Source organism: Pristis pectinata, chromosome 11 (genome assembly GCF_009764475.1).
Source record: "Pristis pectinata isolate sPriPec2 chromosome 11, sPriPec2.1.pri, whole genome shotgun sequence".
NCBI lineage: Eukaryota > Metazoa > Chordata > Chondrichthyes > Rhinopristiformes > Pristidae > Pristis > Pristis pectinata.
Genome location: NC_067415.1, coordinates 33240788 through 33258190, shown reverse-complemented (window position 1 = coordinate 33258190; position 17403 = coordinate 33240788). Strand labels below are relative to the sequence as shown.

Genomic DNA, 17403 nt, shown 5'->3' with positions numbered 1-17403 from the left:
TATCAATCTCCACTTTAAATATACCCAATGACGTGGCCTCCACAGCGGTCTGTGGCAGTAAATTCCACAGATTCACCACCCTCTAGCTAAAGAAATTCCTCCTCATTTCTGTTCTAAAGGGATGTCCTATTCTGAGGCTGTGCCCTCTGGTCCTAGACTCTCCCACTACTGGAAATGTCCTCCCCATGTCCACTCTATCCAGGCCTTTCAAAATTCGGTAGGTTTCAATGAGATCCCCCCCTCCGAAACTCCAGCGAGTACAGGCCCAGAGCCATCAAACACTCCTCATATGTTAACCCTTTCACTCCTGGGATTGTTCTTGTAAATCTCGTCTGGACCCTCTCCAATGCCAGCACATCCATATATGGGGCCCAAAACTGCTCACAATACTCCAAATGTGGTTTGACCAATGCCTTATTAAGCCTCAGCATTACATCCTTGCTTTTATATTCTAGTCCTCTCAAAATAAATGCTAACATTGCATTTGCCTTCCTTACTACTGACTTAACCTGCAAGTTAACCTTTAGGGAATCCTGCACTGGGACTCCCAAGTCCCTTTGCACCTCCGATTTCTGAATTCACTCCCCAGTTTAGAAAATATTCTATGCCTTTATTCCTTCTACCAAAGTGAATGACTGTACACTTCCCTACACTGTATTCCATCTGACACTTCTTTGCCTATTCTCCTAACCTGTCCAAGTCCCTCTGCAGACTCCATGCTTCCTCAACACTACTTGCCTCTCCACCTATCTTTGTATCATACATAAACTTGCCCACAAAGTCATCAATTCCATCATCCAGATCATTAACATATCATGTGAAAAGTAGCCAACCCAACACCGACCCCTGCAGAACACCACTAGTCACCATCAGCCAACCAGAAAAGGCCCCCTTTATTCCCACTCTTTGCCTTCTGCCAGTCAGCCAATCTTCTATCCATGCGAGTACCTTTCCCGTAATACCATGGGCTCCTATCTTGTTTGGCAGCCTCATGTGTAGCACCTTGTCAAAGGCCTTCTGAAAATCCAAGTAAACAACGTCTACTGACTCTCCTTTGTCTATCCTGCCTGTTACTTCCTCAAAGAATTCCAACAGATTTGTCAGGCAAGATTTCCCTTTAAGGAAACCATGCTGACTTCGGCCTATTTTATCATGTGCTTCCAAGTACCCTGAAACCTCATCCTTAATAATGGATTCTAACATCTTACCAACCACTGAAGTCAGGCTAACTGGCCTATAATTTCCTGTCTTTTGCCTCCACCTCTTCTTAAAGAGTGGAGTGACATTTGCGATTTTCCAGTCCTTTGGAACCATTCCTGAATCCAGTGATTCTTGAAAGATCACTACTAATGCCTCCATAATCTCTTCAGCTACCTCTTTCAGAACCCTGGGGTGTAGTCCATCCAGTCCAAGTGACTTATCTACCTTCATACCTTTCAACTTCCCAAGCACCTTCTCCTTCATAATAGTGACTACACTCACTTCTGCCCCTGACCCTCTCGAATTTCTGGCATGTTGCTGGCATATTTCATCTTGTCTCTCCTTAATGTTTTTTTAGTTGCCTTCTGTTGGTTTTTAAAAGCTTCTCAATCCTCTAGTTTCCCACTACTTTTTGCAACATTGTATGCCCTCTCTTTTGCTTTATGTTGTCTTTGACTTTCCTTGTCAGCCATGGTTGCCTCATCCTCCCTTCAGAATACTGCTGCTTCTTTGGGATGAACTGATCCTGCATCTTCCAAATTACTCCCAGAAATTCCTGCCATTGCTGCTTTACCATGATCCCTGCTGGGGTCCCCTTCCAATCAACTTTGGCCAGCTCCTCCCTCATGCCTCTGTAGTTACCTTTACTCAAGTGTAATATCAATACATCTGATTTTAGCTTCTCCCTCTCAAACTGCAGGATAAATTCTATCATATTATGACTACTGCCTCTTAACAGTTCCTTTAACTTAAGCTCCCTAATCAAATCCAGTTCATTGCACAACACCAAATCCAGAATTGCCGTTTCCCTAGTGGGCTCGATCACAAGCTGCTCTAAAAAGCCATCTTGTAGGCATTCTACAAATTCCTTCTTTTGGGATCCAGTACCAACCTGATTTTCCCAGTCTACATGCATATTGAAATCCCCCATGACCACTGTAACACTGCCCTTTTTATATGCCTTTTCTATCTCCTGTTGTCATTTGTACCCTACATCCTGGCTACTATTCAGAGGCCATCAGGGTGTTTTTACCCTTGCAGTTTCTTAACTCTACCCAAAAGGATTCTACATCTTCTTATCTTATGTCACTTTTTACTAAGAATTTGATTTCATTTTTTACCAACAGAGCCACCCCACCCCCTCTGCCCACCTGCCTGTCTTTTCAATAAGATGTGTATCCTTGGATGCTTAGCTCCTAGCTGTGATTTTCTTTCAACCACTACTCTGTGATGCCCACAACGTCATACCTGCCAATTTCTAACTGTGCTATAAGCTCATCTACCTGCTTGCATTCAAATACAACACCTTCAGTCCTGTATTCACCACCCTTTTGAAATTTGTCTCCATGTTGCTTGAAATTAAGTTCTTATCCCTTTCTAAACTTTCCATCTTATTCTTTATTCTGGTGACTTCAGTAACCTCCCCTGCACTCTCCTTCCCTTTTACTTTATCCATACTTTTCCAATCTGCTGAATCCACCCCCTACTATTTAGTTTAAAGCCCTATCCACAGCCCTAGTTATGCGATACACCAGGAGCCTGGTCCCAGCATAGTTCAGGTAGAGCCTGTCCCATCGGAACAGCTCCCTCCTTCCCCAATACTGGTGCCAATGTCCGATGAATCCAAACCCACTTCTCCCACACCAATCTGAGGCACGCATTTAACTCTCTGATCTGGGAGAATGGATCAGCTCATGATAGAATGTTGGAGCAGACTCAATGGGCCAAATGGCTGACTTCCGCTCCTTTGTCTTATGGTCTTATTGACCCTGTGCCAATTTGCATGTGGCTCAGGTAGCAATCCAGAGATTATTACCTTTTTTGGTTCTGCTTCTTAATTTAATCATTGGTACCCACATTGACCATGACAACTGGATCTTTCCCCTCGCTATCCAAATTCCTTTGCAGGTCAGATGAGGTGTCCCGAGCCCAGGCACCAAGCAGGCAACACAGCCTTTGAATCTTGCAACAGAGAATTGTGTCTATTCCCCTGACTATACTATCCCCAATTACAACCGAATTTCTCTTCTCTCCCCCCTCTTGAATATGCCACCCATGCTGCCACAGTTCAGTTGCTCATCCTTCCTACCTGTCTCACTTGCAGTCACACCTTCTTGTCCCTGACCACAGACCAAATTTGAAGTAGTTAGTCTAATGGGTGTGACTGCCTCCTGAAATAGAGCATCCAGGTAACTCTTCCCCTCCCTGATGCATCGCAGTGCTTGAAGCTCAGATTCCAGGTCATCAACTTTGAGCTTGCGCTCCTCGAGCAACAAACACTTGCTGTAGATGTGGTCACCAGGAACCACAATGGGGTCCACCAGCTCCCACATCATGCAGCTACAACATTTCACCTGATCCTGCATCTTTATTTTATTGAATTAGTTGTAATTTAGTGTCTTTTTACTTAACTGCTATAAAAAATAGTTAAATAAAAAGATACCAAAACATCCCAGTTGATCTATATCCTGTTGTAACTTTCAGACAATCTTCTTCACTCTCCACAATACCACCAATTTTGGTGACATCTTTAAACTTATCGATTAGGCCACCTAGAACCTCATCAAAATTATTAATATACATGACAAAGAACAAAGAACCCAGCAGCAATCCCTACAACACACCACTGGTCCCAGGCCTCCAATCTGAAAAAAAGCCCTCCACCACCACCCTCTGTCTCCTACCACCAAGCCAATTTTCTATCCAATTTGCTAGCTCCTCTGGGTCCACATCTTTAGTTGCAACTTGATTCTGTGTCAGGAGTAGGGAAGAGTCAATACAGGCCAGCACTTCAAAACTGACATGAGAAATTCGAGGTGCTGTGAACACCTTGCATGGGAAAATTCTGGTTGCCACAATATAGAAGGGATGCGATTAAGCCAGAGAGGGTGCAGAAAAGATTCACAAAGATGTTGCCTGGATTGGAGAGCTTGAGCTATTAGGAGAGATTGGATAGGCTGGGTTTTAGATAGCTCTAAAAAAAAATTGGTGCCATTAGAGGAATCACTACATTTGGAGTTGTGTTACCTGCAGTAGCAGCAATATCATCCAATATGACAAAAATTAATACATTACAGTATTATAGCTACACTTATTGGCTGCCTAAATCATGTCTATTTAATGTTAATTTTTTTTTCCCTCATTACCTGTTCAATGGCTTGCACTTTCTCTTGCTCAATTTCTTTCTCCTTCAGTTTTCCAGCTCGGATTTCAGTGGTAGATATAGACTTTATGGACATGAAGTCTAACGTCATCCATTCTTCCCTCTAGTGGAGAAAGAATACATCATAGAATGCATTTGCCTCAAAGTAAGACGAGACAAGACATCTTTATTAATCACATGTACATCAAAACACACAGTGAAATGCATCTTTTGCGTGGAATGTTCTGGGGGCAGCCTGCAAGTGTCGCCACGCTTCTGGCGCCAACACAGCATGCCCACGACTTCCTAACCTGTACATCTTTGGAATGTGGGAGAAAACCAGAGCACCTGGAGGAAACCCACGCAGACATGGGGAGAAGGTACAAACTCCTTACAGACAGTGGCCGGAATTGAACCTGGGTCGCTGGTGCTGGTTACACTAAACGCTACACTACCATGCCAAGTATAAAAAATGCTTCTGCAGGTGACTTCTGATGGAGAATGGTTGAGAGCCTCTGTTTTTTGGTGTCCAGGAGAGGTAGCCCAGTTATGCTGGTAATTATTTTTTGGAAAGGGCACATGTTCAACCCTGGGCAGTGCAGTCTATGCCAGTCAACATCTAACACTGCTTGCAGCTGTAAAAACCTTAATCGAAAATCAAAGCAAAGTTGTCAACATTCACTCTCATTACCTGAAACTGTTAAGCATCTTCCAGATTACGCACATATGCAGTGAAATAGAAAAGACATATCAATAATTTCCTGCTCCTCCAAAGGCTTTGCTAGCATACTCTTTGAGAATCAAAGATTTGATGAGAAATTCTGGTATTAACTAATTTTGCTGATTTTCCCCCTAAAAAACTTACTTATGGTTGCATGAGGTATAAATGAATTTTTAATAATGTCCTAAATCATTATTACTGCTTACTAACTTTCATGTGTGTGAATTGTCATTCATTCTGATAAATTTCAAAAAATGGATTTAGGAATTATAAAAATTACGTATCTTTAAAAGTTTGTAAAGTTGTTCCTTCCATTTCATTGGTGTATTTCAACTTATATTTAAAAATGTTTAAAATTTCCATTAAAAAATTACAATTTTATTTCCAAGGTTGCTGCCTTTTTCTTCAATGTGATTGACTGCTAAGCCTAACTAATCACATGCTGGACCCCCAAGAACTGATACTCAATAGCAACCAAAAGACAAAATAAAAGAACGATAAGGGAAGCCTATGGCACAGATACCAGCTTTAACAATTTAGTTAAAATTTTAAAACAATATTGAATCAATAATGATATAACAAACATTAAGGGTCCCAGGACCTGTCCCTGTGGTACACCACTGGTCACAGACTTGCAATTACAAAAACAACTTTCCACCACTTACCTCCTATTACCAAGCCAATTTTGGATCCAATTTGCCAACTTGCGCTGGATCCGACTTCCTCTAAACTTTTGGACCAGTTTCCCATGTAGGACATTGTCAAAAAGCCTTAGTGAAGTCCGCAAAGATTACATCAATCACACTGCCTCATCAATACATTTTGTTACCACTTTGGTACAACAGGACATCTCCCTAAAGAAGCTGTGCTGACCATCTTTCATAAAGCCCTGTGTTTCCAAGTGTAGACTAATCCTGTCCTTCAGAACTTTTCCTAACAACTTCCCTACCACTCGCATGAGACTCACAGGCATGTAATTACATGGACTATCCCTGCTACACTTCTTGAATAAAGGTTTCACATTTACCATCTTCCAACCATTTGGCATCTTACCTGCAGCCAGGAAAAATCTATAAATTAATCAGGGCCCCAGCAATTTCCTGTCTTGCATCCCAGGCTGCTGTGGGAAGCATTTATCAGGCCCTGGGGCTTTATTCATCTTAAAGGCCATAAAGATATCTGATATTTCCTTCCTTTTGATGAAAATGTGCTCTAGAATTTCAAAATCCCCTCCTCGAATTCTCCAACTACAATGTCCTTCTCCTTGGTGAATATAGACTAGAGGCATTCATTAAGATCTCAGATATGTGCTCTAGCTCCCTGCACAGATTGCCCCTTTGGTCCTTTATTGGACACATTTATTCTCTAGTTATGCTGTCACCCTCGATATAGTTTTAATGTTTTGGGATTTTCCTTAAATTTTGTCCCTCTTAAGCTTTGTGCACCTACTTTGCTGTCCTAATTTCTGTTTTAGTACCCCCCCACACCATCGATACTCCGGAAGTCCTCCCCCATTTTCAGTTCTCTGTACTGAAAATATACATTTCCTTTCTTTATCCAACCCTCACAATCACCCAACATCCAAGGATCCAGCAACACTAGCCCTGAACTCATTCTCACTTTTAAATGTCTCAGTTGAATGCAAACATATCCGCAAGCAGCTGCGCCCAGTCCACTTTTGCCAGTTCCTGTTCTGTGATGTTGAAATCAGCCTTCCCCCAGTTCAGGACCTTAATTTCTAAACCATCCTTACCCTTTCCGCAACCACCTTGAAATTTACAGAGCTACAGTCACTCCCTCCAGAATGCTTAGCCACTGACACTCCTTCTACTTGTTCAACTGCATTCCCTATGATCAGGTCCAGTATTATCCCCTTTCTACTAGGACTATCTGCACAATAGCTCAAAAAGCTCTCCTGAACACACTTTAACAATTTCAACCCCTCTAAGTCCTTCACATTAAGACAGCTGCAGCTAATATTGGGGAAAGTGAAATCCTCTCCTACTTTAACCTTATTTCCCTTATACCTCTCTGTGATTTGCCTAAATATCTATTCCTGTAACGTCTATTAACTGTTAGGAAGCCTATGGTATACTCTCAGTAATCACCCCCTTTTTGTTCCTAAGCTCTTCTCATACGATCTCATTTGAAAAATGTTCCAAGGTATCCTGTCAGAATACTGGAGTATTTGACTACTTAATCAATACAGCAATGCCATCTCCACTTTTACATCACCCCCACCTCCCCCTTATGCCTGAAGATTCTATATCCTGGAATGCGAGTGGCCAGTGCTCCTTTCTTTCAACCAAGTTTCTGTGATAGCAACAATATCAACAGCGGTGATCACTCTCTTACTCAGTCAGACTCCTTGCATCAAAATAGATGCAATTTAGCCTTCCAGTCCTCCCATGCGTCTCATCATGTCCATGTCTGCTCTACCTACTGGACTGACTTGGTTTTCCCTCCCCGCATCTCTGTACAATTACTTTGTGTCCCATCCCTGCTACATTAGTTTAAAACCCTACCCAACTATTACCAGCAAACCTCCTCACAAAGAGTTGGATCAATTCCAGTTCAACTACAACTCATCCAGCTTCTACATCCTACATTCCCCAGAAATCATCCACATGATACAGAGATCGAAAGCCTTTCCTCATTTAGCCAAGCAGTTATCTGACTTAACTTCCTGTTTCTATACTCATTGCATTGTATGGCATTACTGTCATGCTAATGGAATAGACTCAGAACAGGCAATCTTACAACCAGCAGCTTAAATCAGGTTTCTGCAGTCCAGCTGTGTCTGATTATGAATCATTTGGCAAAGCATTCATAGCCACATTCAGCCAGAAATGCCGAGCACATATCCTGACATCCTCACCAACACAGATGCCAGTCTTCAGTCAATTTGATCCATTCCACATATTATCAAGAAAGCTTGGAGAACACTGGATATGGCAAAGGCAATGGTATCTGACAAAATTGCAGTTGTATCACTGAAGCCCAGAAAGAGTTGCACCTCCAGGCAAACTGTTCCAGTAGAATTCAACACCAGCATCTACCCAAACAACTGGAAAAAAGCTCAGGCGTGTCCTGTTTACAGGACACCTCCAACAACATGCAATAATCTTGACAATGTATGGGTACTAGCTTGGTTCCACATGAACCAACTTAAACATTCATTCCCACCACCACCAGCAGATGGTGGCTGCAGTGTGTACCATCTCCAAAATGCCCTCTGCATTGAAATATTCAGGCTACTCTAAGCACCTCTCAAACTCTCAATCTCTATGCCCAAGAATGATAAGGGCTTCAAGCACATGAGAACACTACCTACCACCTGCACACTTTCCTCTAAGTTGCCACACATTCCTGACTTGGAAACATGTCACTGCTCATTGATCACTGGGTCTAGATTCAGAACATTTTCCGTAACAGTACTGTGGGAATATCTTCACCAGAAGGACGGCATTGGATCAAAGTGGTGGCACACCACCATCTTCTTGAGGGTAATTAGGGATGGACAATCAACACTGGTTTTCCCAGAGATGCCCCGACCCCAAAAATGGATAATCAAAAATTAATTTAAATATGCAATTGCTCAAAAATGAGGAATCTTGAAGGACTTCAGCCAAATAGGAAGAAGATGGCCACTGAGAAAAGGCTGCAAATATTGGAAATTGAAATTAAAACAAAATACAGTAACTAAACTTGTATAGCCTTCATTAAAGTATTAAGCTTCTATTTTTTTAACTAGCTTTTTTTGGTTTACATAGCTTCTAAGGAGAAAAATACAGGCATGGACTTGAAAGTTTACTTCCATATATTTCTATATTACAACATTCTGAGATGCCATACAGGTCTTTCATACCTGAATGGTATCTGTTTTTTCTGTTGAACTTGATTGTTCTTCCTTGATTTTCCAGGGTTTCTGAATGCTGTCAAGATTAGAACCAGCAGTAGATTCAACCCATTCCATTTCTGAACTCTGAAGTGTAAAAAGCAATTAAAATACTTTTTGTTAATTATGACAAGCACATAAATAGGATTTAATTGGTTTAGATGTAAGGAATTTTTAAACAGATAAATTACTTAACTTCCATATTGATCAAGCATTTCCTATTAAAAATTTACCTTGCCTTTGTCAATTCAATGTTGCATTACCTTGATACTTGATAAAACAGCAATTACTTTGCATTCTTTACAATTAATTTCTCCCTGCAATTCTGACCAACTCATCAATGAAAGTCTCAAGAAGGCACAAGAGACTGCAGATGCTGGAATCTGGAGCAACAAATAACCTTCTGAAGGAATTCAGCAGGTCAAGTAGGAACTGTGGGAGGAGAGGAACTGTTGATGTTTTGGGTTGAAACCCTGCATCAGGAGTAAGGGTGGAGAGGGAAGATAGCCAGTATAAAAAAGAGGGGGGGAAAGTGCTGAGGCAGGAGCCAGTGGGTGATTGCTGGATCAAGGAAAGGTGAAGGATGACAGGCAAATCAAGCCATGTAAGGGAGGAAGAGGTGTGGAGTTGGGAGACAGAGGCAGGTGGATAATAGATTTTATAACAAATTTAATAAAATTACTATCCACTTTAACCTTGCACCACCATCCCTTCTGCCATTTAATCATACCTATTTTCCACCTTATAAAATTGAATTCAGCTTGTGCAAATAATTATCTGCACACCTGACATTATGATTAATTGGCAGAATCGCACTGGACCAGGCCCATGACAGACGGTTGCCTTAGAGCTAACCTCACAGCAGTACTAACCTTTTGCAACTGCACAGTTCCCAACAACCTAAAAGCCTCACTGCCATGACCATTGTGCAGCAGGCCACTCAGTGCTAAGGATCTCAGGTAAGTGCAAGCCAAGGCCTCACCCATGGACAGCCTCATTAGTCTTCATAAAGTCTCAGACACATTTAGAAACAACAGAAAAGATTAATTTAAAAAATTGTAACTAATAAAAAAAAATTAAAAATTCACTTAGAACACTATTAACTGGCATGTCCAATGCCTACATTGCAGTGGCATGGGAGTGATCCCATTCACTTCAATTCTCTAACTGTCTATACTAACAATCAGGGGAAAAATTATACTCATAAAATGAAAACCACATTTATAATTCTTGAACAGTTGTATGTATGTTTTATCCCACATTTCCAGCAGCTTGTCACAAAATAAAAATGTTTTATTTTCCAATAAATCCACACTTACAGAAGAACTGTCACTGAATGTTTCAGTCTTTTCCTTTGACTTGTTTCTTTTTTTCGCTTTTTTGTCTTTCTTTGATTTCTTTTTTTTCTTCTTGGATTTAACGGAATGTTCCTATAAAAAAAGCACAATTCAAACATTAAACCAAAGGAAACAGAAATTTTACCACTCTTGTGAATTACTTAGCAAAAATATGCTGTCTTTATCCAAACTATGCAAACAACCCAGTAGCAGAATATGACTGCAAATTTTACGTAGGTTTTACTGAACATATTGCAGTGCCAAGATCAAATTCTTACAGGTTATTAACACATACAAATGTGAATAAAGAGTAATTTTTTTATCTATCTATCACACACACACACCAATAAGAGAACCTAAGATTGGGAACTACAGCATATTAAAACACGTGACAAGTATGTGTGTCAAGGCAGCATTTACTAATCATTTTCTAGTCAAGGAAACCTTACAAATGGTAAATCTATTTCATTGTTTTTTGTGGAATTTTGATAGCATTGTATAGTTGTACATTTGTGAAGTTATTTAATGACATTGTGACATAAAAAGGAGCTATATGAAGTCACATTTTATTACCTACTGCAATAAAATTCTCCTATTGACAATTTATAAAGTACCTTTAACATCGTAAGGTATGCCAAAGCATTTCACAACAGTACTATTTGAGAGCAAACAATGCAAGGAAATATCAGGACAGGCAACCAGAACTTGGTCGGAGTTGTGGGTTTAAAGAGAGTTGTAAAGGAAGAAAGAAAGGTGAACTGGCTTTTGGGACGTTTCCAGAGATTACAGCCTTGACAGTTGATACCATGGTGGCTAATGACTGGGCAAAAGAAATGGGTGAATGTAGAGGTCTTGGAAGGTTACTAGCAATGAAGGAAGTTAGAGATATGAAGGAAAAGGATACATAAACAAGCTCAAGAACTTTAAACTTAAAGATTTCCTAGACCTGGAGGCAATGCGAGTCAGAGAGTTGATGAAAAGAATGAGATTAATGTAAAGAGCTAGCTCAGGTTGCTTCAAAGTCTTGGGGTGAGGTATAACCTACAACTATCTGAGTTAATACAAAAACCATTCTGAACTGTGCCAAATGACATAAAAGTTAATATTGGGAGGCTTTTAAAATCATACGAATAGAAGTGAACCTGTTCATTTTATAATTTCCCCAGCAGCTGCCCGAGTTGAAACCAGATTTTTAGCAACCTATACGAAAACAAACTGAGGTTGTTATAGGCTACGATAGGCTATTTGTGACATCACACATGGAAGAAACAGGCACCAAAGAACATGATCAAATTCCAGCACCACATCAAATTACACACCATCCTAATAATGATTTTTAAATATATTGCCATCCATTCATTATTACTGGAACAGATTGCAGTGGTTGAACACAGAAGCTAACCAATACCCTCTGGCAAGCGAAAGGAATGATCAACACTCATGATGAATGAATGAACATGAAAAGGGTTACAGAAATTCATAAATTATCATGGGCATTCTAACATTCTGCACATCACCTTTCCATCACACTAGGTCAGATCCCCTTTGATAAATGTTGCCCTCTAGGTTTTTCTATATGAACCCACTTGTGCATCAAAAGAACTACCTTCAACTTTGAAGATTCTTAACCGTATCTCTCCTTTGTGATTTAAGAATAATTCACAAAATGGCATTACTATGCTATATTTAAAATGCACCTACATTCTTGCAGGACTTGTTTTTTTTAAACAGGATCCATAAATAAGTGACAAACCAAACTACCCTTGAGATCAATTCCAATTAAAGAGTTATTGGGCAATGTTATTTTAGCATAAGGAGAAATCAACAGCAATAACATTTAATTTGTATTTAGCTAATACTTCCAAATATCCTCTGTATGACTTGTACAAAAGGGACGGATTACACCTGAACTCGAGAGGGACCAATGTCGAGAGGAACCATGGCTAACAATAGAGATGGAAGGTTTAGGAAGCAAAAATCAGACAGGGCTTTTGTGAGTTATAAGGTACCCAGGAAGGAGCTTCTAAGTCTCTTCTTAAGGAAAGCAAGAAGGGGACATGAGAAGGCCTTGGCAAGTAGGATTAAGAAAAACCCAAGACGTTCTACAGGTATGTGAAGAACAGGAGGATGACGAGGGGGAGGGTAGGACCGCTCAGGGATAAAGGGGGGAAACCTGTGACTGGAGGCAGAGGAGGTCCTTAATGAATATTTGCAGACATATTTAACCTCTCCCTGCTTCAATCTCAGGTTTCCACCTGTTTTAAGAAGACTACTATCATCCCGGTACTGAAGAAAAGCAAGGTAACATGCCTCAATGACTACTGACACCCACCATCATGAAGTGCTTTGAGAGGCTGGTCATGGCACGCATCAACTCCAGCCTCCCAGACAATTTCGACCCACTGCAATTCGCCTATCGCTGAAATAGGTCTACAGCGGACGCCATCTCCCTGGCCCTACTCTCAGCTCTGGAGCATCTGGACAGTAAAGACACCTATGTTAGACTATTGTTTATTGACTACAGCTCTGCCTTCAGTACTATAATCCCAAGCAAACTTGTCACCAAACTCCGAGACCTAGGACTCAACACCTCCCTCTGCAACTGGATCCTTGACTTTCTGACCAACAGACTGCAATCAGTGAGGATAGGCAGCAATACCTCCAGCACGATTATTCTCAACACTGGTGCCCGACAAGGCTGCGTCCCCAGCCCTCTGCTCTACTTCCTATATACTCATGACTGTGTGGCCAGGTTCTGCTCCAACTCTATCTACAAGTTTGCAGATGATACCCCTGTTGTAGGCCGTATCTCAAACAACGATGAGTCGGAGTACAGGAAGGAGATAGAGAGCTTAGTGGAATGGTGTCATGACAACAACCTTTCCCTCAATGTCAACAAAACAAAAGAGCTGGTCACTGACTTCAGGAAAGGGGGCGGTGTACATGCACCTGTCTACATCAACGGTGCTGAGGTTGAGAGGGTTGAGAGCTTCAAGTTCCTGGGAGTGAACATCACCAACAGCCTCTCCTGGTCAAATCATGTAAATGCCATGGCCAAGAAAGCTGACCAGCGCCTCTACTTCCTCAGGAGGCTAAAGAAATTCAGTCTGTCCCCTTTGACACTCACCAACTTCTATCGATGCAGCACAGAAAGCATCCTATCTGGATGCATCACGGCTTGGTATGGCAACTGCTTTGCCCAGGACCGCAAGAAACTGCAGAGAGTTGTGGACACAGCCCAGCGCGTCACAGAAACCAGCCTCCCCTCTTTGGACTCGTCTTTACCTCTCGCTGCCTGGGCGAAGCAGCCAGCACAATCAAAGACCCCACCCACCCGGGTCATTCTCTCTTCTCTCCTCCTCCATCAGGAAGAAGATACAGGAGCCTGAGGGCACGTACCACCAGATTTAAGGACAGCTTCTACCCCACTGTGATAAGACTATTGAACGGTTCCCTTATACGATGAGATGGGACTCTTACCTCACGATCTACCTTGTTGTGACCTTGCACCTTATTGCGACCTTGCACTTTATTGCACTGCACTTTCTCTGTAGCTGTGACACTTTACTCTGTACTGTTATTGTTCTTACCTGTATTACATCAACTGTATTACATCAATGCACTCTGTACTAACTCAATGTAACTGCACTGTGTAATGAATTGACCTGTACGATCGGTATGCAAGACAAGATTTTCACTGTACCTCAGTACAAGTGACAATAATAAACCAATACCAATACTTTCCTTCAGTGTTCACCAGGAAGAGGGACTTAGATGAATGTGAGGTCAGTATGGAACAGGGTAATGTGCTAGAGCATGTTGAGGTTAAGAAAGAGGCAGTGTTGGAGCTTCTGAAAAACATTAGGATAGATAAGTCTCCGGGGCCGGACAGGATATATCCCAGGTTACTACGGGAAGCAAGGGAAGAGATTGCTGGGTCATTGACGATGATCCTTGCATCCGCCCTGGATGCAGGAGTGGTACCAGACGATTGGAGGGTGGCAAATGTTGTTCTGTTGTTCAAGGAAGGTAATAGGGATAATCCTAGAAATTATAGACCAGTGAGTCTTGTGTCAGTGGTGGGCAAACAGTTGGACAGGATTCTTAGGGACAGGATTCTTAGGGACAGGATTTACAAGCATCTAGTGAAGCATAGTCTTATTAGGGATAGTCAGCATGGCTTTGTAAGGGGCAGGTCATGCCTCACGAGCTTAATTGAGTTTTTCTGAGGAGGTTTCAAAACAAATTGATGAAGGTAGAGCGGTGGATGTGGTGTATATGGATTTTAGTAAGGCATTTGACAAGGTTCACCATGATAGACTCATCCAGAAAATCATGAGGCATGGGATCCATGGAAACTTGGCTGCATGGATTCAGAATTGGTTTGCCCACAGAAGGCAGAGTACAAGGTTAATGAGAAGATTCCTAGCAGTGTGGAGGAACAGAGGGATCTTAGGGTCCAAGTCCATAGATCCTTTAAAGCTGCTGTGCAAGTTGCTCGGGTGGTTAAGAAGGTGTATGGTGTGCTGGCCTTCGTTGGTCGGGGGAATGAGTTCAAAAGCCGCAAGGTAATGTTCGGCTCTATAAAACTCTGGTTAGACCACACTTGAGAGTATTGTGTTCAGTTCTGGTCACCTCATTATAGAAAGGATGTGGGAGCTTTAGAGAGGGTGCAGAGGAGATTTACCAGGATGTTGCCTGGATTACAGAACATGTCTTATGAGGAAAGGATGGGTGAGCTAGGGCTTTTCTTTTGAGTGTAGCAGGATGAGAGGTGACTTGATAGAGGTGTATAAGATTATGAGAGGCATAGAGTGGACAGGCAGCACCTTTCTCCCAGGGAGGCAATGGCCAATACCAGAGGACATTCGTTTAAGGTGAGTGGAGGAAAGTTTAGGGGAGATGTCAGAGATAGGTTTTTGTTTACACAGAGAGTGGTGGGTGCCTGGAATGTGCTGCAGGGGCTGATACAATAGACTCTTAAGAGACTCTTAGACAGGCACATGGATGTAAGAAAAATGGAAGGTTATCGGCTGTGTAGGAGGGAAGGGTTAAATTGATTGTGGACTAGGTTTATATAGGTTGGTACAGCATTGTGGGCCGAAGGGCCTATACTGTTCTATGTTCTATCCTCTTTGTTCCCACACCCCCATTTTGTGATAGAGCCTTCAGCAACATTGATGCAACAAAGTGCAACTTGCTCTGTAAATCTTTCTGTACCCACCCTATTTAAAAGCCTCCTTAAAATTAACATCTTTCTTTATTCACTATTAATTTTCAATTGTTAGGCATTTACTTTGTTGCAAGTGCAATAAAAGAGAAAGTAACTTTTGCTCATGGAATAATCATGAACTCTGATGTAATGCATATGGAATTTTAAAAGAAATCTAACAAGTCAAACCATTTTTTCCTCTTTGAGAGATCTATTTCTGTGTAATAAATCAAAAGAATCTCATTAATTTAATTGAAGCAGTAACAAAGATATAAAAATTACGGTTCTATTACCTCTGAAAATTCTTCTATTCGTTCATTAACATCTGGCAACATCCATGTGTCCTCACCACGTAAACGTTTGAGCTGCTTCTTTTTCTCTTCTTTTTCATATTTAGCTTGAGCCTTCAGTTGGAAAAGATTCCATTAGGATGTGAATATCTACAAATACATACTCTGATCTTTTTCTTCATTTTCTAAATGGAAAGCTATATACCACATGGATTACGATAATGTCACTTTGGGACTTAAATATACCAGTTATGCCAGTACATAAAAACTAATCCAAGGACAAAGCTTTCTTTAAAAAAATCATGTGTAGCATATTAAATGTGGTCAATCTGATTAAAGTTCATGCCACAGCATAACAATTATATATACTTTTTGAGGTACTTCATTCACATTAAGGCCAATTCTAAAAGCACAGTATCACATAACATATCCTCTCACTTACATTTGTTAGATTGAATAATCACTCATTTGTGCAGGATCTTTATAATTGTTGTTCCAAATATAGCAACCTTTGAATGCATGCTAGCTGAAGACCAGTTGGCGTGATGCTACATATGGCATCCTTTTCTATATTAGACACAGAACCAGAGTTGCTTCTCTATCTTCATAATGATGGAACTGCAAGAAGCCGTGAGATTACAGAACAAGATGACATTTCATTCACCTAGTCATCAGTGTCTCATACATTCCGGTATTGATTGTAAATCAGGCTCATTTAGCTCAGCTTTATGGCACCATGCAATAGAGGCCATTCTCAGTACAAGGTCAGAATTTTGTCTCTAAGCAACTGCGTGTTCATTTCTTCCAAAGCTGTCAGGGACAGATGAGTCCACAAATGGTACATTAGTTAGGATAAAATTAGGTAAGTAATTCATGTGTTGATTCTCTCACCAACCCAACTTGGCAGCTATATTATTCAGGATAGAGGTCTGCTCTGGTGAAACATTAAAACCCAACCCAAGCCCAAGCATTTTGCATGTCCTCTGTGGCAATGTGGGTTTCCTCTTGGTGCTCTGATTTCCTCTCACATCCTAAAGATGTGTAGATTGGTACATGAATTGGACACTGTAAATTGCCTCTAATGTGTAGGTGAGTGATAGGATCTACTGGGAATGTGGGTAGAATAAAATGGGATTAATGTAGGATCAGTGGAAATGGATGCTTGATGGTCAGCGCAGACTCAGGGGACCAAAGCACCTATTTCTATGCAGTACAACTCTATAACTTATTTCTTAGCTGACCCAGCCCAGAAGCATTTGCAGAATATTATGCCCAGTAACTGATACCAAGTCAGATTTAACACAAACACTCAAAAAAAGGAACACCAAGACACACAAAGTCACCCTGCTTCAATCTGAGGTTCCCACCTGCTTTAAGACCATCATCCCGGTACCTAAGAAAAACAAGGCAACATGCCTTAATGACTACCGCACGGTGGCTCTGACATCCACCATCATGAAGTGCTTCAAGAGGCTGGTTATGGCATGCATTAACTCCAGCCTCCCAGAAAATCTCGACCCACTGCAATTCGCCTACCACTGAAACAGGACGCCATCTCCCTGGCCCTACACTCATTTCTAGAGCATCTGGACAGTAAAGACAC

General features: G+C 41.3%; 1 protein-coding gene across 3 annotated transcripts in view; it reads right to left on the bottom strand.

Moving 5' to 3' along the window:
- cwf19l2 (CWF19 like cell cycle control factor 2) overlaps positions 1-17403 on the bottom strand; it is an 83140-nt gene that overhangs the window by 52536 nt on the left and 13201 nt on the right. For 2 of the 3 annotated variants that reach the window (XM_052026109.1, XM_052026110.1), the window contains exons 2-5: positions 15804-15914; positions 10281-10391; positions 8932-9048; positions 4347-4466 (exon numbers count right to left, since the gene is read on the bottom strand). In XM_052026109.1, the coding sequence (XP_051882069.1) occupies positions 4347-4466; positions 8932-9048; positions 10281-10391; positions 15804-15914 (459 nt within the window). Of the gene's footprint in view, positions 1-4346; positions 4467-8931; positions 9049-10280; positions 10392-12630; positions 12776-15803; positions 15915-17403 lie in introns of all 3 variants that reach the window. The other variant, XM_052026111.1, reaches the window with a different exon arrangement.